General features: G+C 44.4%; 1 protein-coding gene across 2 annotated transcripts; it reads left to right on the top strand.

The window, feature by feature from the left end:
• Window positions 1–4,223: 4,223 nt before the first annotated feature.
• Window positions 4,224–24,182, top strand: akt3b (v-akt murine thymoma viral oncogene homolog 3b). 2 transcript variants are annotated; one of them, XM_068595611.1, is made up of 14 exons: window positions 4,224–4,639; window positions 9,201–9,726; window positions 15,111–15,236; window positions 15,334–15,445; window positions 16,281–16,425; window positions 16,525–16,656; window positions 16,972–17,037; window positions 17,170–17,238; window positions 18,448–18,570; window positions 18,661–18,789; window positions 20,940–21,154; window positions 22,199–22,286; window positions 23,158–23,260; window positions 23,561–24,182. In XM_068595611.1, the coding sequence occupies exons 2-14, from the start codon at window positions 9,681–9,683 to the stop codon at window positions 23,644–23,646; spliced, it is 1,440 nt and encodes a 479-aa protein (XP_068451712.1). In that variant the 5' UTR covers window positions 4,224–4,639; window positions 9,201–9,680; the 3' UTR covers window positions 23,647–24,182. The 2 variants fall into 2 exon arrangements, with proteins under 2 accessions (XP_068451712.1, XP_068451711.1); XM_068595610.1 differs by lacking the exon at window positions 4,224–4,639 and having other exon boundaries at window positions 5,589–9,726.
• The last annotated feature ends 478 nt before the right edge of the window (window positions 24,183–24,660 follow it).

Raw genomic sequence — 24,660 nt, 5'->3', positions numbered from 1 at the left:
TCATTATGGATTAATCCGCTGATTGATTTCTCCATGAATCGATTGCCTGTCTGGTCCTGTAATGCGCTGCGTGGCCTCTAGAGGCCGCTGGTGCTGTTTTACACCGACAGCCTTCTTCTGTCTGTCAGAAAACCAGAGGAGTCGCACCACAGAAGAAGAAGTTAGACACAAACAGGGAGGAATGTTGTAGTTTTTCCTTCACTGCATTATTATTATTATTCTGTCAACTTCAGTTATTTCTCACAAAGTAAGAAAACACATGAAGAGCTCATAAAAATATGATGTTTTTGAATGTTTTAGTAATAAATGATGACGAGGTTTGGCACACAGATGACATTGTGAAGCCGCCCCTTTGGATTCTGGGTAATTGTGACAGCGTTTCTCTCTCTGTTCACTGTTTTTACGAACCAAACAATCAATCAATTAATGCAGACAATCAGCAGAATCGTTAAAAAATAATCCACCAGTGAAGTGCTGCTGTTACATGAACACAGGACTGACAGTCATCTAATGATATAATTCATGACATTATATATTTTTAATACTTCATGCACATTTCCTTAATTACCTGCGTTTCATTTTTAAAGTGTATTTCCACTGTGATATTAGTACTTTTACCAGAGTAAAGGATCTGAATACTTCTTCTGACATCAGAGGAAACACTTTCAAACATTCAAGCCTCAACGTATGAACTGTAAACATGACAACAATACTTTTTATAGAAGATGATATAATAGTTTTTTTCCTTTAAAAGGACATAAAAGTAAGTTACATCTTCCGCTCTCACGCGTAATAATGTCTCTCCATCTCTTCTGAGCTGGAAGGACCTCCACCTGTCTTACCTGCAGCCGAGGCAGCCGCTGACCTGGAGTCAGTGTGAGTCTCGTTCAGACGAGGAACCAGAGAGACCGGACCGCTCGGCTGCTCTGGGATCAGCAGCAGAGCCCCGTCCTCTGTTTCAGACATCACAGTGTTTCTGCTGCTGCCATGCTCTCTCTCTCTCTCTCTCTCTCTCTCTCTCTCTCTCTCTCTCTCTCTCTCTCTCTCTCTCTCTCTCTCTGCAGGAGATCGAGGACAGAGAAACCCAACACTGCACTCTGACACTAGCAACCATGATCCCCCCTCTACCCCCCCCCCACCCACACACACACACACACACACACACACACACACACACACACACACACACACACACACACACACACACACGCACACACACACACACACGCACACGCGCACACACGGCTGCTATGGTTACTGTAGGACTCATGTTGGTCGACTCGTCCTTTCCTTTATTAAACGATGAGGTGCACATATCTTATTGTACGTTAGAATAAAACCTCTCATTAAGAATATTGACAAAAAAAAGCCACTTTTTAAAAAAAAGGTTTATTGTTACTTAGTTGTGGTTTTATTCATTTTAATTGTCTGCCTTTTATATTGTTTGTAAAGTTAATGTGGCACATGCGTTAAATAAATATATATACATGTCTGTGTGCGTACATATGTGTGTGTATATCTATATATATCTTTCCTCTAGTGCCACCCTCAGGACAAATGGCCCATTTTTAGCAGAACAAGCTGTAAGTGTCATATCATTTCCGTTATGTTTATGTGTTATGTGCGGGCCAACACCTTAATGCTGCGATCTTTTAGACTTTCAGGGACTCTTTTCTCTCACTTGTTTGTTCCTACTCAACATAAAGGTGTCGGGTTTAAACACATAAAGTCTCCTCACAGTGTCTCTGAACACCAACTCAATCTCCAAAACACCTTAAATCAACATACATCTGACATATTTTTATTTTATAGCCTATGAAATGCCAACAATAGTGTCAAAAGCTCATCATGTAAAGGCTTTTAGTGTGTGAGGAGACATCTATCTCAGCTAATCATCAGAGATAAAACAGAACACACTTAGTAAAATGATTTTATCAACAGCATCAGGATTGTTTATGATTAAAACATTCAGGTTTTTCCATGTTGACGCCTCTGAGTTCCTGTTTAATGTTGTTGACCTCCATGTTTTTTTCTCTTTATGTGGGGAGACTCTCATATTAGACCGGACCTGCTGAATTGTTATTTCACACACTGTATACTTGATTAATGCAAAGCAGCCAGCGGGCCCCGTCTCCGCGGGCCTGAAGCCAGCAGACTGGGACCAGGATCCTCAAACAAAGCATCCATTCAGGGAGGCGGGGGAGGAGGGGGTGCTATACATTTAGGTAAGCCTGAGTAAATTGATAACAGTATAAAAGTGTGAGGGGGGGAACAATAATTGCCATTGTGCAAAATGATCCATATGGTTGGTTTGAGCGCGACTCCAGTGGAGATATATAAATATATATGTATGTATATAATTGATATCTGCTGCGGGTCAAAAGGGAAATGAAGTATAACTGAACTGAATCCCATAAATCCAGCAGAGAGAGAGAGAGAGAGAGAGAGAGAGAGAGAGAGAGAGAGAGAGAGAGAGACACAACAAAAGCCTGGGACCACAAAAGCCCTGGATGCCATGAGGAGAGGGATGCTGCATTCAAGTACCCCCTGTAAAGTCCCACTTCCCAGTGTGTAGGAACATACTGTACAGACATGGCGAGAGGCAGACAGGAGCCGGTGGATCCAGACACGCCATCAGAAACCGAGCGCCGAAAGGAAGTCGTGGATTCATCGATCGTGTGATCGACAAGAAAATGATTATTTTAATAATTGTTAATAATTGGGTTGGAACAGATTGTCAAATATGAGGGTTTTTAGTGGATTGTTCACTCTTTTTGAGTGATATGATTTTAAAATGATTATATTTCAGGTTTTCGACTGTTTGAAGAAATAATTTTAAAAAAGCATATTTTTTTGTTTTTGATTTTGATTTTTTGTGACCTTCTTTTGCATTTATTTAATAAATGGGACAATGGGATGGTCGTTTTATTCACTGTTATCTGACATTTTACAGGTTAAACAATCATTAAAAATATCAATTGAGCCAAAAAATTGCTAAAAAGAAAAAGAAAATAAGAAAAAAACACAATTAGTTCAGTCCTTTGATGTCATGATGCAAAAAGCCAAACTGTGACGTGAAACCAAGCAGACGGTTAAAACGCTTCGTTGTTTGGAGCAGGTTCCTCATCTCAGTCGTAACGTCAACAGGATTTATTCTCGTTAATCTGTATTTCCTTGTTTAAAATGTAAATTGAAGATATTTCATTCCATAATACTTTTTAAAATCCTCAATAACTTGTTTATTGACTTTTTATATTCAACTCAATATTCAAATCTCCCAGATTAAGACATATGGCCTCATATGAAATAAAACAACATCCACAAAGATCAAAATTATTGTAAATTCAATATCTTTTGGGTTTTGTGCTGTCAAAACAAGACAATTTGACTGATTCTGAGAATACCTCTTTGAATATCTTCACTTTTAGCCCTTAAATAAAATAAAAGGATGATCTGCCCTTGTGGTGGGATGTGACTAAAAACATTTACATGAGGTTAAACCATCAAACACTGTGTGAAGGAGTTAAAAATGTACTTTGAAATACAACAGTACTGACTGGGGAACATTTTACTGTACTATCAATCTTTATATTTGTACATTTGGCTGATTCACCCACTGACTCTGACTCTGAGCCTTGCACATATTTTCTTTTCTTATTTGAAATCCACTTGCCACTTTCATTTTATAATATATACTTGTTTTAAAATACTGTCATCTATTTGTTGTTTACCATATGTAAAACTTGAATTTATTCTGTTTGTTATTATTGGTTGTTTTATTCTATGTGTATTATTTGTATGGTTTTATTGTGTCTATGTTGATTGTTTTCATTGTTTGTACTGTTTTATTCTATGTCTGTGTTGATTGTTTGTATTGTTTTATGTTAATTGTTATGCACCTTTTACCAAATCAAATTCCTTGCATGAACAACGTAATTGGGAAAATACATGATTCCGATTTACTTCAATGAAGTATGGAAAACAGGACTTTTACTTCAAGTGGAGTATTTAGATACTTCTAATTCAAAAGTAAAAGTATCTAAATACTTCCTCCACTACTGGCCAACTTCCCCTGATCCTGTCACACACACACACACACACACACACACACACAGCCCCCCCCCCTCCCTCCCTCCCTCCACAGCCAGGGTTGGGGGAGCAGCGAACCAGCACAAGCCGCCGTATTTCCGACGGCCCGTGAACGCAGCAGGAGTCCTCCCAGTCAGATCTGGCTGAACGTGACGTGCCGACTTCGGAGCCCAAGCGAGGTTTTTCCTGGCGGAGCTGCGGAAGGGGAGAGCGGGAGCCGAGCGGGTCTGTCTGTCTGTCCGTGTGTCTGTCTGCCTGCCTGCCGCCGCAGTCTCTCGTCTGTCTGGACACACACGCACACACACACGCGAGAAATACCCTCCTCTTTTTTTTCGGCTTGCACGGTCTGGACAACGGCATCATCATCAGCGGCTATGGATCCATCGCTGTCCTCCTCCTGTTTTCACCAGTGAGGGACGTTACTCCGTCGGATGCTTCAGTGCCCATAGAAGAGGAGGAGGAGGAGGAGGGGGGGGAGAGGAGGAGGAGGAGAGGAGGAGGTGGTGGAGGAGGAGGAGGGGGGGCATCCCTGTCATTCTTCGACTACCAGGTGAAATAATTATTGTGATGTGCTATAACGCGTTGTGGGGTTGGTGTGTGTATGTGTGTGTGTGTGTGTGTGGGGGGGGGGGGTTGTTTGTAGGACTATTGAGAGAAGGAAGGGGGAGGAAGTGGTGGGGGGAGGAGGGGGGAGAGGGTCGTTGGGTTTTTTTGGGGGGGGGGGGGAGGGGGGAGGTTAGCTAGCTAGCTAGCTAGCCGTTAGCTCGCTGCTTCGTCATTAGCCCGTCTGGGAGAGATGCGACGCCGGGGATGCTGCTGCTGCAGGAGGGAGGAGAGGAGGGGAGGAGGGCCGGTAACCGGTACCGGTACCGTCCGTCTGGCCTCGGCCCGTCTCCGTGATGAACGACACCCCCCCTGCCCCCTTCTCTCTCTCTCGCTCGCTCGCTCTCTCGCTCTCTCTCTCCCTTCACCACCCGGTTTCCCATCACACCGTCGAGATGTATACATAAAACCGTGCAGACGTGAAAATAACGGCTTCCAACGGCTGTCAGTTGGTCGGCTATGCTAACCAGCCATGCTACACTCCTCCCTCCCTCTCTCTCTCTCCCTCCGTCCGTCCTCCTCCAGCAGCCGAGCCATCACAGGCCGGCCTGGCTTACACAACCGTCTCCTTTTTTTAAACACCTCTTTAATACCGGGAGCCGGTTTATTATTATGATTATTTTATTATTTTTAAATCCCCGCCATTCGGCGCAGATAAGAGCCCCCCCCCCTCTTTTTTTTTTTTTTTTTTTACCCCCAGACGTGTACTCGCCGCTCGCGCGTGTATAAATATAACGGGGGGGGGGGGAGCGGATGTTGTTACGTAACGAGATAATGACACCACACGCCCTTGAAAACAAAAGCTGTTGTTTCGGTATTTGTTTGTTTCTGGTGGTGCGGGTGTGCAGGATGCCAGCCCCCCCCCCCTCCCCTAAAAAAAAACAACCCCGTCCGATGAGGCAAAAAGGGGGTTGTGGCGGGAGGAGGGGGCTCGCGGTGCCGAAAGGGCCGCAGCCCCCTGAAACCGGCTCCTGAAACACACAGCGGCTGCTCCCCGTCAGCCATTGTTTTTGTTGTCATTGGAGGGCTCCGCGTTTGTTTCCCAGCCTCCTCGGTCTCTCTCTGCTGATGGTGGAGGGTTCAGGGCCCGGTCTGCCCCGCACGACGTCTCCTGCCAGCTTTTGGTGCCGAAACGTCAAATAAAGTGATTTACTATAGTCTTTAGTGGAAATGTGATTATTCCCCCTTTAAAAAAAAAAAATGTATTAAATAACCTCGAGGAGATGGGACGATATGTGAGGAGAGAGGAGGAGGAAGGGGGGAGTCAGTTTGACCCAGACTTTGTTGTAAAAAAAAAAATTAAATTTTGCTATTGCATTTCTTTAAAAAAACACTATCTGTAAAGGTTGAAACATGATAAATACTATTCTGTGATTAAAGCTGTTTGACGTTATTGTCATTGCTCAAGAGTACAAAGCAGTGAATCAACCAAATGCAGTTTAGCATTTTACCAGACGTGCTAAAAAAAACAGTAAAGTGCAGAGCTATTTACATACGGGATGTCTGGTGATGTGATAAATACAATAGAGACAGTAAGTTGTAATGTATGCATATGCCGGCTGCTTACAGTATTAGTATTAACAGTACGGACAGGTTATCATAAGATATTTAAAAAAGAAATCAGGGAAACATTGACTTCTTACCGTTATAAAGACAAGGCTTTTTATAGAGCGTCTTTAAAACATGTGAGGAATAGACAAACATTCCAACGTTTAAAAACGTTGTCACTGCCATTTGTTCCCGTCATCAGGAAGTCGGGCTGGACGATAATATGATATTGTTTATTGGCTTTTAGCAGAATCCTATCGTGACAATTTGATACCAAAGTGTTGTCGTTCACAGATCTGATGACCATTTTAATAATCGTGAAAAGCTGTTCATAAAACATTTTGTATTTTTCAGATAAGATTTCATTGTTTTGAAGCTCTTTGGCACATTGGGATATGTCTCTTATATTGAAAATCTCTTCATAAATATGTGATTGAAGCCGTATGGCCCTCAGTATTAGAGAGTGCAGAGTTTTAAGGACAGTTAAGTGTTATTTTGATTGCAACATGTACACGTGTGTAATCATTTCAGTTTCAGGCAGCTGTACATCGGGACGTAACCACCAGAAAGAAGTAGTTCACTTTATGATGTCTGAAGTAACACAACATGTACACTTCAGATGAAATACAACTTGGTGTATCATCAGCAAAATTGTTGTGCAGCTATTGAAGTATAAAGTGCAAAGAAATCCCCCAGAAATTGTGTTTTTTTTCTACCTTATTGATAATCTTTAGCTTTAGCTTCTGCCTATATCCTGATATATATTTGTGATCCACTGTAGAATATGTAGTCAAGTACGTTTCAATCATGCGTGTTTTAAAGTTTGTGGTTCGCCCGCCGTAAAACAAAGAATAAAAATGACTGCATACACGAGGAACTATTGGACTTATAAAGAGGCCAAAACAGAAGAAAGTTTGAGTCATCCTGTTGCTCTGGTCCAAAGCCGACAACTCGTTTCGTTAACCTTCATTACTGTTCCCGTCGAACAGTCCCCACTTCCAGTTCAGCTCCAAACCTTTCAGAGCTTTCGGCCCGCGGCTCGGCGGCTCCCGGTCCTCGGGTCATTAAAACACAGATTGATTTAGTATTTCTGACTATCGGTTTGATGTGTAACTTCAGGTGTGAAGCGCCCGCTGCTCTCTGCCGAGCATCACTAGCGTCTGTATGCAGATTCAGGAGCCGTTTGGTTGTAAGATGCTCGCGCTAGAAAGTGACCTGTGACCTTTTTTAGGGCAGAGCTCGATGACAAAGCGAATGAGAGATGCAGCTGCTGGACCAAAGGTGTGTTCAGGGTTTCAGGCGCTGACAGGTGGACTGAGAGATACTGATGAGGAAATCAGGTGGAAGGTGAAGATGAAGAGAAGGTCTGGGAGTGAAGCAATGAAATAGGAGCGAGGGCAGGAGAGTAGAGGACAAGGAAAGGTGTAGGAGACAAGTGTACAAGGATTAAGGGGGAGGTCAGGTGTAGGGAATCCTCCCCATGAGCTTCATTTTATTGCTTTCCATTTCTAATTTTCCTTTAACTGCTGGTCGTGGACCAGTTTCCAACCAGAGCGCGAGCATCGCTGACACGCAAGTTTTGGCACTATTGCATTTCACAAATGATTGCAAACTTGCAGATGAATTTGCAAGCTCTCGAGGGCCGTGGGACGCTCGCTCATGGGCCTGCAGGTGTGTCCATGTGTATGAAACGTAAGGTGTTGCCAGAGGAAACAATTCTGTGTGCAACTGTCAAGGTTTTGTGTCTGTGTGACGTTTAAGGGCAGAGCGCCGGTCAAACGCTCAAAGACATTGAATATGGTGGTGTTTTCAAAATAAAAGGAGGAATAGAGGGAGGTATCATATTTCTGTGAGGGAGGAGAAGCCATGTGGAATGATACGTCGTTGTGGATGAAGGGCGAGAAAGAAGGAAGGAAGGATCAAAAAGTTGAGGTAAAAGTAGTAAAGGACTGAAGAGAGAAGGAATGGGGAGGCAAGAGGGAATGAGAGGAGTTAGTGTGGAGGGAGGGAATGAAGTAAGGAAGGATGGAGAAGAGGAGGTGAAGAAAGTTGGAGTCCTACAGGGAAGGAATGATGGCGAGAAGGAGAAATGAGGGAACGGAGGATGGGGAAGAGGAGGGTGACCAGGATCTGAGGAGGCGAAGAAATGGGGAAGGAGAGATGGAGTGAGGTAAAGAAGAAAGGAACTAAAAGGAGGAAGTGTGAAGATGTAGAAAGGGAGGGAAGAAAAGTGGAGGAGAAAAGGTTGGCGGGGAGAAGTGCTTGGGTAAGGAGTAAGAGAAGAAGAAAGGATGGAGAGGAAGAGGAGGCGATGTTAAGGAGTGAATGAGCTGAGGAGGTAAGAAATTGGAGAAGGAAGGAAGGAGGCAGGTAGGTAAGGAAGGTAAAGTAAGGCCTCTGAAGACAGAGGTGAAGAAAGGAAGAGATTGAGGGAGGGTTACCAATTCTTTGAGTGAAGGAGGGATGAGGAGGTAAAAGACAAAGGGAAGGAGACGAGTTAGTCAGGACCCAAGAGAAAGGCTGCCAGGATGGAGAGGAGGTTTTTAAAAAGTTAGGAGGAGAAGTAGTTAGGAAAGGACCGATGGAAAGAAGGAGAAAGGAGGGAACAAAGGAAAGGGAAGAGGAGGAGACCATGTGCGGGGGCAAGGAAACAGAGAAGGAGAAAGAGTGAGGGAAGTAGGGCTGGAGGTAAAGAGGAAAGGAGAGACAAGAGGAATTAAAACATAAAGTTGGAGAGGTGGAGAAATACTAATAGAGACAAGAAAGAAAGAAAGGGGACAAAGGAAGGAGAGGAGAAGAAGAAAGTGTGAGGAGGCAAGGACGTAAGGAGACAGGAAGTGCTCTGAACAATAAGTGGTGGCCTGCTGTGTTTGCTGTGTGAAGGAAACTATCCACTGACCCGATCCCTGCGCTGTTTTGTTTCTGCCCTCTCTCCTTTCTCTGCCTCCGTTTCCTTCCAGGCTGACTCACCGCCGGAGCGCCTGAACACCGAAGGAGGAGGAGGAGAAGAAGAAGAAGGAGGAGAAGGAGGAGGAGGAGGAGGAGAAAGAGGAGGAGGAAGAGGAGAAGAAGCTTGAGAGGGCGAAGGAGGGAGGAAACAGAGCAAGAGAAGGAAGGAGGGAGGGAGAGAGAGAGCAAGAGGGGAGTAAAACAACAGAGGCGACGAGGAGGAGGTGAGGAGAAAGTCGGGTTGGGTCGGCGAGGAGAGAGGAGAGAGGAGGGAAGAGAAAGTGATTGTGGGGAAGAGAGAGAGAGACAGAAAGATAGAGAGACATTGCGGGGAACAACAGATCTGAGGTCAGGTGACAGTAGGCGCAGGTAGGTTGTAGGTCGGAGGTCAAGCGGCGGTCCTTCCTCCCCCTTCCTCCCCCGCAACCACTGTCCCTCCACCGTCACCACACTGGGCGGACTGGGAGGACTGGTGACGAGGAGAAGCCACCATGAGCGACCAGAACGTCATCAAGGAAGGCTGGGTCCAGAAAAGAGGTGAGCAGGCGTCAGGTGTTCGTCCAGGAGGGGCGACGGCGTGCGTTTCCTGTCGCCGACATTCTACTTTGTCGTCATTGTCAAGACATATTGAAATGTTCACACCTTCAAGGCGACGGTTAGCGGCCGTTAGCGGCCACACGGAGAAAGTTTGAGGAGCACATGTGGATTAATCCGCCACAAAAAAGTAGTCCCCTTACAATTTCCCTCTGTTTGAATTGAGTCTCTTAAAAAGTACAGCGACTAGCTGTTTTAGGAAATGAAAGAACTTCATATTTATGACTTTTTTCGCATTTACATCTTCAGAAGGAACCAACGAGTTTGGACATTCTCAGTTATTTCAGAGGGAGTGACACATTGTTGGGTTTGGGCCTTTTTAACGCCATAAAGTGGCTGATTTCAGACTGAATCTACGTCTTAAATATTGTCGTAAGCATGATGTCGGAGAGCTGAGAACTGCTGCGATGAAACGTCTGAGAAGTCCTTTGGATTTAGAAACATTATTGAGTCATATTAGAAACTAATTACAACGTCACGAACCGACTCTGGAAGTGTGACATCGGCCCACCGCGATCCCCCACTGCCCATTATGCATGAAAGCAAATAGTCTAAAATTAGGACGATATAAACGAGTTGTCTGTCTCGCTGGAGGAGCGACAGCAGAACATCCTCTAGAGCGAAAGAGGAGGGGGACAGTCTGGTGTCGGGGACTGAGACAGCCAGAGCTGCAACGAACAACTGTTTTTTTAAATTGATCATTTAGTCAATAAAATGTCATGAGATGGTGGGCAGAAAAAAAAAGGAAATCGCTCGTTTGCAGAGCCTCAAAACGCCCCGACCGACGCCCCGAACCTCCCGAAAACCTCTGCTCGTCAGCCGCCAGTCGAGCGATCGTGTCGCCGGCGCGCGTCCTGTCTTTGTCTCAGTTGTGCAGGACAGTTGACCAGTTTCTAAAGGTGCAACAACAACAACAACAACAACAACAACAACAACAGAAGCACGTCGGAGCTTCTGGTTGAAACGAGGTGCCTCCATGTTTGAGCCGTTTACTCCTGGAAGTCACTTCTGCTTTTCTGCCGTCCTCACACAGAGGAAGCGGATTCATCGCAGACCCGGCGGTTGTGTTGAGAGCTCGCTGGTCGTGTCCCCTCGCAGGCCGCCAATGTTTGTGCTCATTTGGTGACTTTCAGTGTCTCGGGTGCGTCTGGCGCGGCTTTAGGTTTCGTCTGAACGCAGCACGGGAAATGAAACGCTCTCGCTCTGCAGATGGCCGCCGCTCTCTTTCCTTCTTCTGCTTTCCTCTTTTTAGTGTGAACTCGTTCCTTTGCTGCTCAGGCGGAGGATGTGTGTCACGATTCAGACCCAAATCCAAAATACGTCTTTCTCTATTGCGTCTTACACGTGAAACTTTGTCATTTCTACGTGACCTGCAAACTTTTAGTAAGATTTGTATTTCTTGTAAATGGATCATTAACCCTTCATTTGGTCTCCAGACCTCTCTTCTTTGTGTTTGAATCGTTGTAGGAACCCCAAATTAATTCAAATACTTGTGTTTATTGTATATATTTCTTCAGCAAAGTCTTGGGAAAAAATGTAAATCTGCAAAAAAAAATCACTTTTAAAAGATATTTTGATGGTAACTATGAACATCCAGCGTGATATGAGCCAGATTCCCCCAAAAAGCCTCCTGGACGGTCAATAAGACACCTTTATGGAAAGATTAGGACCTTAAGAATCAGAACCTGCAACAAAGATCACAATAAAACAAAGTCTTGTCCTGTTAGGAAGGAGTTTCGTTCAAAAAACTGTGACGTTTGGTGAAAAATGACGCATTTTATGCCAAAAGGTTGTCTGAATTGGGCATGCTGGGAGTTAAAATTGGAGCAGGAGGATTTTCGCGCATGGTTTCCAAAAGGTTAAACCTGAAAAGCCTGTTAAACGTGATAAGAAAGCCAAAGATTAAATACGTTTCTGTTGGTTCTCTGAGACGATCGTGGATCTCTTTGTGTCTTTTCCATTTCTGAGCAGCGCCTCCGTTTCATTTGTGCGTTGCATTATGGGACAAAAGCTAATGATTACACAGAGTATGCTTAATTTAGTCAATGTAACACATAGTGTGGAATTTAAGTCGCACCGCGGACGTCAATGAAGTCGTCTGCCAACAGAAGCATGAACTTTGGGGCCGGCAGAGTGTCAGCGGGGACCAGGCCGGTGTCCCGGTTATGAGGGAAAAAGAAGGAACAAAACTTCTTTGGTTGTTGGAAACACCGGTTAGAGAAGATGTGTGTTTTCTTCGCGGCTCAGTGAGGACATGGCCTGAGCCACCCGAGTGGGTTTTGAAGAACAGCTTCTCCAAACAATGGTTGTTTACCTGCCAGACGGCGAGCAGGGCGGCCGCGCTCTCGCAGCGCTGCAGCGCCGGCTGAGCTGCACTTGGCTGGTGTGTTATTTCCCACAGTGATTTAGTGTGCGTGTGTGTGTGTGTGTGTGTGTGTGTGTGTGTGTGTGTGCTGGAGGTGTGTTTGTCTGGCTGGCAGGCAGGCAGGGGGAAGTTTCTCTGTGGCACTATGAGCTTACAGAGGATGACCTAACACTCTGGTTCCTTCCTCTCCGGCCCCCACAAGTCCCTGTTTTGTTTATTGCACCTCGGTGAGCTCTTGTAATTCAGCCCTTAACGGCCCCCAAACAGCAGCTCTCTGGGTCGTTTGAGTTCAAAACGCTTGAGTTCACACACGGTTCAGGACGGGTTTGTAAAGTGGGAAACCCTTTAAAAAAAAATACACCATGAACGTTTAATGTAGAGCAACGTTTTTGTTATTTTTAGAAATGCTATTGAGATCTTTGTATTCACACAACTAGTCACTGTAGCGAGCTAAATGCTACGTTCTGGGTCATGAGAGACCTTTAATGTGATGTACTTCCTGTTGGTAACACAGCGAGGATTACATTTGACCTTTTAAAAAAAACGTGTGCGAAAATCTTCCTGCGCCCATTTTAAGTCCCAGCATGCCCCATTCAGACAATCCTTTGGCTTAAAATACATAATCTTACCAGTTTTTTAGTGTGTTTTTGGGGAATCTGGCTCATATCATGCTGGATGTTCATAGTTACGATCAAAATATCTTTTAAAAGTGTTCAGATCGTCACTGATCCGGCCGTCTGAGTCCGTATCGGCTCGACGTCAATCGGGGGGAATGGATGTCTAGGGCCCTGGTTCCTGTTGACATTCTGTATTTCTCACAACAACACCATTGTGTACACTCTCCAGGTCCAATGGGAGACGTCACACATGCAGTTGTGTCCGGGCCCTCGTGAACCTGTCGGTGTGTAGCATCGATCGTGTTGCGTACTCGTTGTGTGCTGGCGTAGCCGCTGTGCTGCGCGTGAGGAAGTTGTTCGTATCCTGCTGCTGCTCGGCGTTCGGTTCCCGGGCCGAGAAAACAGTTTGTCTCTTTTAACCTTGTGGTTCTCGTTAAAATGTTTTTGAGTCTTTTCTGAACTGTCCCGCTGGCCGTCTTTTTAAAAACATCTGCAGCTCAGCGGTCGGTTCCCTTTTTAAAAAAATGAATAGCAGCGTAACGCTCTCACAGCGTTTGACTCCTCTGGTTGTATAGAAGTCTATGCTTCATGCGTTAAAGATGCATTCTCTCTCCTGACCACCAGGGGGCGACTCCTCTGGTTGTATAGAAGTCTATGCTTCATGTGTTAAAGTTAAATGTGTTAAATACATCAAACTGGTTTGATAGCTCTATTTATTTAGTAACTATCAGCGAACACGCTCTCTTTTGTAACCTTTAGAAAACAGACATCATTCATAACAGTTAGGATAGTTGATTTAAAGGTTAAAAAATAAGCTTTTTTAATTGAAAGATGTGTTGCTTTTCTCCATTTCACATCTCTGTAAACTGAAAATCTCTTGTTTTAGATATTTTTAAACGGGCCCTTTTCACAATTTTTGAATGGTTTCATACTCAAAGACAATGTAATCCAATAATCTTTGATAGACGTGTTGACGTCCGCCCTCATCGGTCACTGTGGACTTTCTCTTCCTCAAGCCGCTCACCAGCTTTTAATCAAGCGAAACTGTCGTCTCGCCGACTTCATCTCACTTCCGCCGCGACCGCCGCTTCCTCATCATGTTGCTCTGAAGCCGAGTGACTCATCGGACGCGTGAGAGAAGAGAAGCAAAGGAAAGTTTTCGTAAAAGACGCCAACGCAAACCGCTCTTTCGGCTTTCCGGCGCCTGGTTTTCTCCGTTAGCTCCGCGGCTAACGTGACTGTGAGATAAACTTCATGGCCTCTGCGTAGTATTTGACATCAAACAGGACAAAATGTCCTGGAAAATGATCTCCACACTGTCCTGATTTGCCTTTCAGCTGAGAATGAACCGCATTAACACCCCGAATGAACCGAGTCAGGGTCATATTGTGGTATCTGTGAACGCTGTCTGGTTCAGTTGCAGAAGTTGGCGGGCTCGCTCGCTTGTGTTGCCCTGCAAGGGGTTAAGATCTGGGATTCAGCTCTCGGTTTCTAATGCGTGTTGGGTTTCGAGAGAGTTGGATAACAATGAATGAGAAGCCGATGTCGAAATAAAAAGCCCAAAGCGTTGGCTAAATACTGGCCGTAACAGTAGATGCAATGCAGCCGTGTTCAAGTAAAGCACTAACCGAGTCGTCGCTGTAAATGTAGGGGAGGGAACCCTGAAGTGGTCCAATGTGTGAAGTTCTGTGTTTGTATTTCACAATATTCAACCGAAAATGCCCCAAAATTGTCTGATTTCGTCATAAAAAAACGAGACCGTGTTTGTTTTTAGTGTGTATTTGAATATGTGAGTTGCCTGTTCTGCCCCAAATGAAGCATGAACCAAGTGGAGAAGATTGAAAATGTAAAATGTCACATCGGCGTGTGTTCATATGTTGGAATGTGTTTTTGGAGTTTCGCTGCAGAACTTTCTCTGTTTTCGTTGTAACATTTTCAAAACACCGCTGTGGAAAATGGCTCCCGCAAACATCTGTTTTCTCTGGAGGTTTGGCCGAGACGTTACGTTTTTTCTTCCTCTTCTTCAAAACAAGCTGCACCCATTACGCTCCTGGTGCTCAGATCCTTTTTGGCGGCGCAGTGAAGGCTCACGTTGTCTCCTGTACGTCCACACAGAACACTGGACGCAGCTCCCAGGCGCAAACATGCTGAGTCATGGCGTCGACTGATTAATGAACCAACGTTGTACGCAGACGCGTTCCCTCCACGTTCAGCACGGAGTTACATACGAGGCGTCCAGATCCCGCTGCCTCCAGGTGTGGGTGCAGCAGCTGGTAACCCGTCGGCGTGCCCTCTCTCTCTCTCTCTCTCTCTCTCTCTCTCTCTCTCTCTCTCTCCTCCTGCAGGTGAGTACATCAAGAACTGGCGACCGCGCTACTTCCTGCTGAAGACAGACGGCTCTTTCATCGGCTACAAGGACAAACCGCAGGACTCTGACCTGGCCTACCCGCTCAACAACTTCTCCGTAGCAAGTAAGACCCCCCGCGGCCGTTTACACTGAGAACCCAAAGTATGTACACAACGCTGTACATCGATCTCTCTGTGTGTGTCTGTCTGTGTGACTTGCAGAATGTCAGCTGATGAAGACGGAGCGGCCCAAGCCAAACACCTTCATCATCCGCTGCCTGCAGTGGACCACGGTCATCGAGAGGACTTTTCACGTGGACACTCCCGATGAGAGGTGAGCCGTCGGGTTGTCCGCCTCCTTCTCTCACAGTCTGCTTCTCTTTTTTTTCCTTTCTGCTTTTTCTCACAGCCTAAATTTAACACAAGGAGAACAAGAAGAAGAAGAAGAAAAAAAAGGCGAACAAGCTGAAGAAGAATACGTCTAAAAATATCCGGGAAACTTCTGTTATTTTTTAGTTAATCAGCCATCAATCATCAAAGGGTCAATCTTGTCTTTTAAATATAAAATCTGTAAATATTAATAGTTTTAAGTTTACACGTACAAATACATTTGTAGCAGAACCTTAAACATAGTAGCAGAAAATAAAAGATCAATATGAGTTCTGTAAACGATCAACATGAGTTCTGTAAACGATCAATATGAGTTCTGTAAACGATCAATATGAGTTCTGTAAACGATCAATATGAGTTCTGTAAACGATCAATATGAGTTCTGTAAACGATCAATATGTCGTCTTTTGAAATGAGTTTTGTGCAAAAAGTTTCTAAATATAGATATTGGGAATTTGCAAAAGTTCATAGTGTGAAGAAAGGAGAATATCTCTGCGACGTGGGGAGATTATAATCCAGAAGATGTGCGTCGCTCCTCTTTTGATTCAGCTGGAGGACGAGGAGCAGCCACCTGAACCACGTCCAGGTTCTTCACAGACGTCAAAGACAACATAGAGACAAACCAAAGGGAAACTAGCTTGTCCATCGCGTCTTAACGGCTACTCGCTGATGAAGACAATCCCTGCCGAAGCACACACATTTTGTCGGCATTATAAAAGCTGCTGGTGTTTGTAACCTGTCGTTGTTGTTGTTGTTGTTGTTGTTGTCGTGACCCTCAGGGACGAGTGGGCCGAAGCCATCCAGATGGTCGCCGAGTCTCTGGCCAAACAGGAGGAGGAGGGCATCCTGAGCAGCCCCACCTCCCAGATCGAGAACGTCAACGAGGAGGAGATGGACACCTCCATCGGCCACTACAAACGAAAGGTGAGCGGCTGTTTCGGGCTGAGGAGCGACGACGGAGGCGGAGGATGACGGAGACGCCGCTCCTTCACGCCGTCCCTTCCTGTTTTTTTACTCCCGCAGACAATGAACGACTTCGACTATCTGAAGCTTCTGGGCAAAGGCACGTTTGGGAAAGTCATTCTGGTGAGGGAGAAGGCGAGCGGCACCTACTACGCCATGAAGATCCTCAAGAAGGAAGTCATCATAGCCAAGGTCCCTTTGCTTTCATCAGATTATCAATAATATGCTTATTTCTGTTCGCTGGATGGAAGTGACGCCGTTTTATAAAAGATCTGACGTGACTGTACGTCTGAAAATAGATAAATAATATTAATGCTTCACCTGCGCTGTCAGATATCTCGGCGTGAACCTGTTCGTCTCAGGTGTAGAGCGGTCGCAGGTCGGGGTTAAACTTAATCCTGGCATTAGCGAGATGTTCACACACCTCAACCTTCTGGCTAAAAACAAGCTAAAAAAAAACTCCTTTGTCATTTTTTTTAAATGTCTTTTGTTCCTCCTCCTTCTCAGGATGAAGTCGCTCACACGCTGACAGAAAGTAGGGTATTAAAAAACACTCGGCATCCATTCCTAACTGTGAGTACCAGCAGGTAGACTGTGTGTGTGTGTGTGTGTGTGTGTGTGTGGAATAAATGCAAATGAAGAGCTTCAATTCAGACAAAACGTTGTAGTTTTAAAGGACTGGCGTGTCCACATCTTGTGTTTCAGTCTCTGAAGTACTCGTTCCAGACGAAGGATCGGCTGTGCTTTGTAATGGAGTACGTCAACGGAGGAGAGGTGAGACTTCAGCGCCTCTTTCTAAATAATAAAAAAAGGTGTTTTGATGCTGGCAGATGTTCCGTCTTATCTCCACATGGAAGTTATTTCAAGAGTTCTTGACGATGACGATGACGATGGGATTCAAAGCGCTTCGCTCCCCTCGTCGTGGTCTTGCAGGACCAGGAGTGTCTGCACCGTCGTTGCGTCGTTTTTTTTGTGTCAATTTATCAATTCCAAGGTTTATTAATGCCCCCGACGAGACCAGAGAGAGACGCAACACATATTTATGCTTTTTATTTCAAGTGAGTTCAGAGTCAGAGACGCGTTTGTTTCGTTGAGCCTGTTGATAGTGAGGAGAGAGACGCGATGTGATTGGACGTCACTAGTTTAACACCTGGGAGTCAGCCGGCCATCATGAAGCATGAATGAAGAAGAAAATATTGATACAATTGTGTTTGGTGACGTTATGTTTGGTGATTGTTTCAGTCCCATTTCTATCATTTAGCTGAAAAGTGTAAAAGAAAACATTTCTACCACAAAAAACATCAATAAAAAGTTTAGTTTTAGATATTTATTTACTTGTATATCCCATTTTATTAATATATTTGACTGCTTTTATGAACCTAAACCTTTGGTAAACCAATTTCCATCACCAAAACAGTCCAACCACACGAGTAAAGTTATGTTTTCATAAGAGATATGAAGAATTTCCAGAAAATTGAGATTCAACTTTTCAGCTTGAGAGTCATATTCTGTCTTTACACTTGTGCCTTATGACAATGTTGCCTCATTACATAGAGAGCTGAGATTGTTCTGCAACTCATGATGTAAAACACGAGTATGTATCTGATATGAAAGTGCCTTAAAAGATGAATTTAAGAAATGATGTCAAATCGACTGATAATGACCCCTCAGAGTCTGAGAGTTAATCAATTCTTGAACAAATATACAGTCTCTCTCTAAATATGTATATTTTTACTGTCTTTTACACATTTGAGTACATATATAGACGCAGATCTATATAGATCTATATAGACGGTTCAGATGAACCGTGTTTCACTCTGTCAGGATCTGTATTGCAGTGAAATGGATAATATAAGTAATGATGATGTCATCTGCTGCGTCTCAGCCTCCTCTGCAGAGGAGATCACACGACGTGAGACGTCTGAGGTGTTTGAACTTGTTTTTTCTTCTTCTTCTTCCTCATGTTCTTCTTCTTCTTGGCAGCTGTTTTTCCATTTGTCAAGAGAAAGAGTATTTTCGGAGGACCGCACTCGTTTCTACGGCGCCGAGATCGTCTCCGCTCTGGACTACCTGCATTCTGCCAAGATCGTCTATCGGGATCTGAAGGTAAAGAGCACCGGCTCTGGGTTTGAGGTCTGCGGGGGGGAAAAAGACACAAAATTGTGTGTTTTAAGCTGCTCTGGTCCTCTTCACCAGCTGGAGAACCTCATGTTGGACAAAGACGGACACATCAAGATCACGGACTTCGGCCTCTGCAAAGAAGGCATCACCGACACTGCCACCATGAAGACCTTCTGCGGGACACCGGAGTACCTGGCGCCTGAGGTCAGAGGTCACGCGAGTCACGACGCAACACGCTTCACCTTTTGGAAATGAAAATCCTCCCGCTCCCATTTTAAGTCCCAGCATGCCCCATTCAGACAATCTTTTGGCATAAAAATACGTCATTTTTCCATATTTTAACCGAACAACACAGTTTTTTGACTGAATCTCCTTCCTAACAGACCAAGACTTTGTTTTATTGTGATTGTTGTTGCAGATTCTGATTCTTTAGGTCCTAATCTTTCCAAAAAGGTGTCTTATTGACGCTCCAGGAGGCTTTTTGGGGATCTGGTTCATATCATGCTGGATGTTCATAGTTACCATCAAAATATCTTTTAAAAGTGATTTTAATGCAGACCACATAGACACATTCATGACATTGTGTTGAATATTTTAAATGTTACATATATGTCACATAATTAATAATAATATATAGTTCATAATTATAACATACTTTTAGGTTTACATTTTGTTTTAATCTGCTTTGGAATGAACAATATAAAATATCTTAGCTAAATATCATTTAATCATCCAGATTAACGGCATATATTCTGTGTATTCTGTGTATTTGTCACACCGTTTTTCATTTTAGGTTAAATTCCTGATTTTTATCTGATTTGTTTTCTATCTGTTTCTTTAAGAAATGCACTCGCAGCCGGTTCAATGCATTAAGGGGCGTGTCGTTAAGCATTAGCATGCGAGAACGGGTAAATCTGACCGTTAACAACAAAAACAAGCTTTTAAATGTAGCTGTAGGCGTCACTTTAGGACTTTATGAGTTATAATCAAGGATAAATCTGTGAATGAGAACTTTCCAGAACATTTATGTCCTGATGTAAAACATCACAAACAACCAGAAAAATAAGACTCAAAATCTTATTCAAAGTGCTCAATTCAGGATTTCTTTTTAAAGTAGCCGTCTATTTCTGTCCCGCAGGGTGAAACTGCGTTTTGTTTGTGGAAGTACCCTGAACATCTTGTTCCTCTGACGGCGGTTAAATGTTTCCTTCACGGCAAAGTCCAACGTCTGCCATTAATTTCACTTCTGATAATGTGGCTCTTTGTGGAGCTTCTTTTTTGTTGTTGTTGAAAGTTTATTCCCCATTTAAGAGGATGTGAAAGCGGATATCGGATGTGTCGAGAGCAGAAAATAAATAAACAACAAATTTAAAACGAGTCCAATCTCTGAGAGCTCGTCACTCTGAAGCTCTTTCACGCTTCTTTATTCGCTCGTGCAGAACTCCTTCTGCACATATTCTGTATGAAGGAGTTTGTTTTGCACAGTTGGTTCGACTCGGACTGTCCAACTGTGAGGAGACAAAGATCCCTCTGAGCTGCAAGTTCCTGCTTCACAATAATGACTTTTAACAAACTGGAATGTTGGAATATCAGCTGAACAAACGACGCACTGGAAAAATATCCCAGTTTCATCAGGATAAAGAACGTAGAAGATTCAAAGAAAACCAGAGAATGCAGCTTTAACACATGAAGCATAGACTTCTATACAACCAGAGGAGTCGCCACCTGGTGGTCAGGAGAGAGAATGCAGCTTTAACACATGAAGCATAGACTTCTATACAACCAGAGGAGTCGCCCCCTGGTGGTCAGGAGAGAGAATGCAGCTTTAACACATGAAGCATAGACTTCTATACAACCAGAGGAGTCGCCCCCTGGTGGTCAGGAGAGAGAATGCAGCTTTAACACATGGAGCATAGACTTCTATACAACCAGAGGAGTCGCCCCCTGGTGGTCAGGAGAGAGAATGCAGCTTTAACACATGGAGCATAGACTTCTATACAACCAGAGGAGTCGCCCCCTGGTGGTCAGGAGAGAGAATGCAGCTTTAACACATGAAGCATGGACTTCTATACAACCAGAGGAGTCGCCCCCTGGTGGTCAGGAGAGAGAATGCAGCTTCAACACATGAAGCATAGACTTCTATACAACCAGAGGAGTCGCCCCCTGGTGGTCAGGAGAGAGAATGCAGCTTTAAGGCGTTTCAAGTTTAAATAACTTATTTCCTCTTCTGGTGGCTGAACTATTTGTTTGTATGAATAATAACATTTTGTTGTCTTCATCAGCTGATGGTGCTCCTCAGCTCTTGGCGGTGGCGTGTGAAAGACTCCCGGCTAACTGCCGCTGTGCGTCCTCAGGTGCTGGAGGACAACGACTACGGCCGGGCGGTGGACTGGTGGGGTTTGGGCGTGGTGACGTACGAGATGATGTGCGGCCGCCTGCCGTTCTACAACCAGGACCACGAGAAGCTGTTCGAGCTCATCCTCATGGAGGAGATCAAGTTCCCCAGAACGCTGTCGGCCGACGCCAAGTCGTTGCTGTCGGGGCTGCTCATCAAGGACCCCAACAAACGGTACGCACACACACACACACACACACACACACACACACACACACACACACACACACACACACACACACACACACACACACACACACACACACGCCTAAAATAACCCAATGTGAATCCAGAATAGCTCCTCAACCAATCGGCTTCATGCTTATGTCTGGTCTCCTTTCTGAAAGCTAAGAAACAAAGGTATACGACTTATTTTAAATAAACATATTATTAAGATTGCAGCATAAATGGAGATGCAATAACGGGAAAATATGATTTTATATTACCTTCATAACCTTCATGGTTAATGATGCAACTAATTGTCTGTATTCTGAACTACAACTGTGACTGTAAACATGCAAAAACAGAGATTTAAATTGCATTAGTTGCAGGAGAACGTGTCTTTATAGCATGAAGCTAAATATAACATCCAGGTTCCAGCAGCCCGGATTTCAAACCACACAACAAGCATCTCTTCTACGAATACACCGTCTTCCATTGTGTATTTGTGTCGTTGCGGTGGGTCAGAAGAGACATTCATCCATCTTTTCCAGCGTCTTGATCTGTCCCCTCGTCTCCGGATACAGAATGCGTCCATTTAAGATACTCTCGACGCTCAGATATGAGCAGAGATGGTGCAGCTGGGAGAAAGGAGGAGGAGGAGGAAGAGGAAGAAGAAGAAGAAGAAGCAAAGGGACCCTGCATGGCCCTTTTTTTTGACTTCTCAGGATCCTGTTTCCTTTTTCTACAGGACAGTTTGTCCTTTTCTTTTCTTTACGTCCCCACATCAGGAAGTAAAACCTCCTTTTCCGTCTGGGCGTCTGCTGCTAATATCTTCTGATATTAAGACAGAAAGCCGGTGAAAAAGAGGCTGCAGCAGCTTCACAGAGCGAACCCGTTCACCTCCCCCCCTCCCCCCTCCCCCCTCCACCCGTTGAGTTATTTTGGGATCTGCGTTAGCAGGTGGATATTCTGGGTTTCATTGATGGAGAGTTTTTTGTTGTCGTTTGATGTCTGACTTCCAGAGCGTCTGCTTTCTTCCCTCTCGTCTCCCGACAGGCTGGGCGGCGGACCGGATGACGCCAAGGAGATCATGCGACACAGTTTCTTCAACGCGGTGGACTGGCAGGACGTCTACGACAAGAAGGTGAGGGCGGGACTCGGCTGCTCGGGACGCCGTCCCGCGTCGAGCGGTAATTTATTCAAACGGCGCATCATATACCTGAGATATTCTGGTATCAGGGTTACCTCATTGCTCTCTTTTGTCTTTTAAAAAAACAAAAGAAGCTGGATGGGACGCGTTGAGTCCAAAATAGAACACAAACGAACCAAATTACCTCGTCTGTGTCTGGTTTCACCCCCGTGAAGCAGGACGACATCACCAGGTCCTTCACTTCATGTATACCATATATTATAGTTATAGTTATAATATAGAAGAGCAAGTCAGCTCGTTACTGAAGAGCATCAGCACCACAGTGTACTCCAAAGTACTAAACAATGAATTATGCAGGATCAGAACCATACATATAGATTATTAGATTATCACTGGTGGAGCTCAATTATTACTTTTATATACTGCCGGTGAAATAATATAATAATTAATAAATCATGTTCATATACACATATATATACGTGTGTATATTTATATATGTATTTCTGTGTATACGTGTGTGTGTATATACATATAAGCAAACATACTTAAATGCATACATATATATATATATATGTATGTGTATATATATATTGTATGTATATATATATGTGTGTGTGTGTGTGTGTGTGTGTGTATATATATATATATATATATATATATATATATATATATATATATATATACATACATACATACACACACACACACACACACACACACACACACACACACACACACACACACACACACACACACACACACACACACACACACACACGTACGTGTGTATATTTAACCCTCACACGAGCAGCTCTCTCGTCACGTGACTGACGCTTGTCGTCTTCTACTTCCTGTCTCGCTCCAGCTGGTCCCGCCTTTCCAGCCTCAGGTCAGCTCGGAGACGGACACGCGCTACTTCGACGAGGAGTTCACAGCACAGACCATCACCATCACCCCGCCGGAGAAATGTGAGCGCCTTTTCAACGACAACCAACCAACCGCGTGTCAGGACGTGTTGTTTTCATAATGACTAAAAAGAGTCGACTTGTTTCAGAAATACTTCGTCACTACGACTGAAATCTTTTGTCATTAAATGAAATGCAACTCCTCACCTGCAGGTGGCGATAGATGAAAATGAGGGAAAGCTACGGTGCTACATTTTTATGGACTAACATGGTTTAAGACCACATGACTTGCAGCGTGTGTGTGTTTGTGTGTTTGTGTGTGTATATTCATGCATGAGGTTTTGTGTGTCCGTCTCTCTGCAGACGACGAGGACGGGATGGACGCGGCGGACAACGAGCGGAGGCCACACTTCCCACAGTTCTCGTACTCGGCCAGCGGGCGGGAGTGAGCGCTCCGGTTTCCTCCCCCCTTCCTCCTCCTCTTCCTCCTCCTCCTCCTCCTCCTCCGCCGGCTCGGCATTCGTCCCCCCATCCGTGGCCATTCTGAGGAAAACACGTAGCCATTTTAGGAAACAAAAAAAAAACAAACAAACAAAAAAAAAAAAATACCAGTCTCCCCTCTTTTTCTCCTCCTCTGCCTCCTCACAGACGGGGAGAAGTCTTTTTAGGGACTTTAAAAGAGGTTTTTTGCACAGTGGGAAAGACTCCAGCCGGTCTCCCCACACTAAACAAAAAAAAACAAGAAAAAAAAACAAGTCTCCTACATTTTCAGCGCTATTTACTGCAGAAGGCAATGTTTTTGTTATTTATTTTTTTCCGTCAGTATTAAGTTGTCGACCCTCTTTTTTTTGTTGTTGTTTCTGCCCCTTTATTTTCTTCTTCTTTTGACTTTTTTGCACTTGGTTTGGAAGAGCCGTTTTAGGGAACAAAAACCAAAAATGTTGCCTTACGTGTGCAGATGTTTCGTATCATACCGACAGGGTGTTTTTTTTGGGGGGGGGGGGGGGTGTTTGTGGGAGGGGGCGGGTGTGTGTGTGTTTTTTTTTCTCGGGGGTTGTGAGTCATTCTTAGTGGAGAATAAGTGCATGGCTCGTGGTTCACTCGGAAGAAAGGAAAAAAAAAAAGAAAGACGACAAAAAAAAACAAACATTTTATTTTTCGGTTCTCATCCGGCGAGGTCGCCGCCTGCAGGAGGGAAACGAGGAAGAAATGAAGGACGAGAATGGACCAGTCCGTATCATTCCTCTCATCGTCGCAGTCTTACTTCTTTGCTCCCCCAACGTGTTTGTTTCTCTCCCCTCTCTCGCTCTTCACTTCTGAGTTTTGCCCTTTTTTTTTGTTTTTATAATCATTTTATTTTGAAAACAGGAAAACACTAAACTGCCAGAAACTGCACAGTTCACTCAGGCGCCACAGAGCACAACCGCGTTCAAACTCAAGCTAACCGCTCCAGCTTTCCACAG

This window comes from Clinocottus analis, unplaced genomic scaffold (assembly GCF_023055335.1).
Source record: "Clinocottus analis isolate CAN_PGR_092001 unplaced genomic scaffold, fCliAna1.0.p SCAF_31, whole genome shotgun sequence".
NCBI lineage: Eukaryota > Metazoa > Chordata > Actinopteri > Perciformes > Cottidae > Clinocottus > Clinocottus analis.
The sequence above is the reverse complement of the archived record's forward strand: the minus strand, read 5'-3'. Positions and strand labels throughout refer to the sequence as shown.

Excerpts from the sequence above, each read along its gene's own strand:
- akt3b (XM_068595611.1), top strand. The coding sequence starts at position 9,681 with ATGAGCGACCAGAACGTCATCAAGGAAGGCTGGGTCCAGAAAAGAG. Across the intron at positions 16,426-16,524 it reads TCGGCCACTACAAACGAAAG|ACAATGAACGACTTCGACTA; the intron begins GTGAGCGGCTGT and ends TTACTCCCGCAG. Across the intron at positions 18,571-18,660 it reads TCGTCTATCGGGATCTGAAG|CTGGAGAACCTCATGTTGGA; the intron begins GTAAAGAGCACC and ends CCTCTTCACCAG.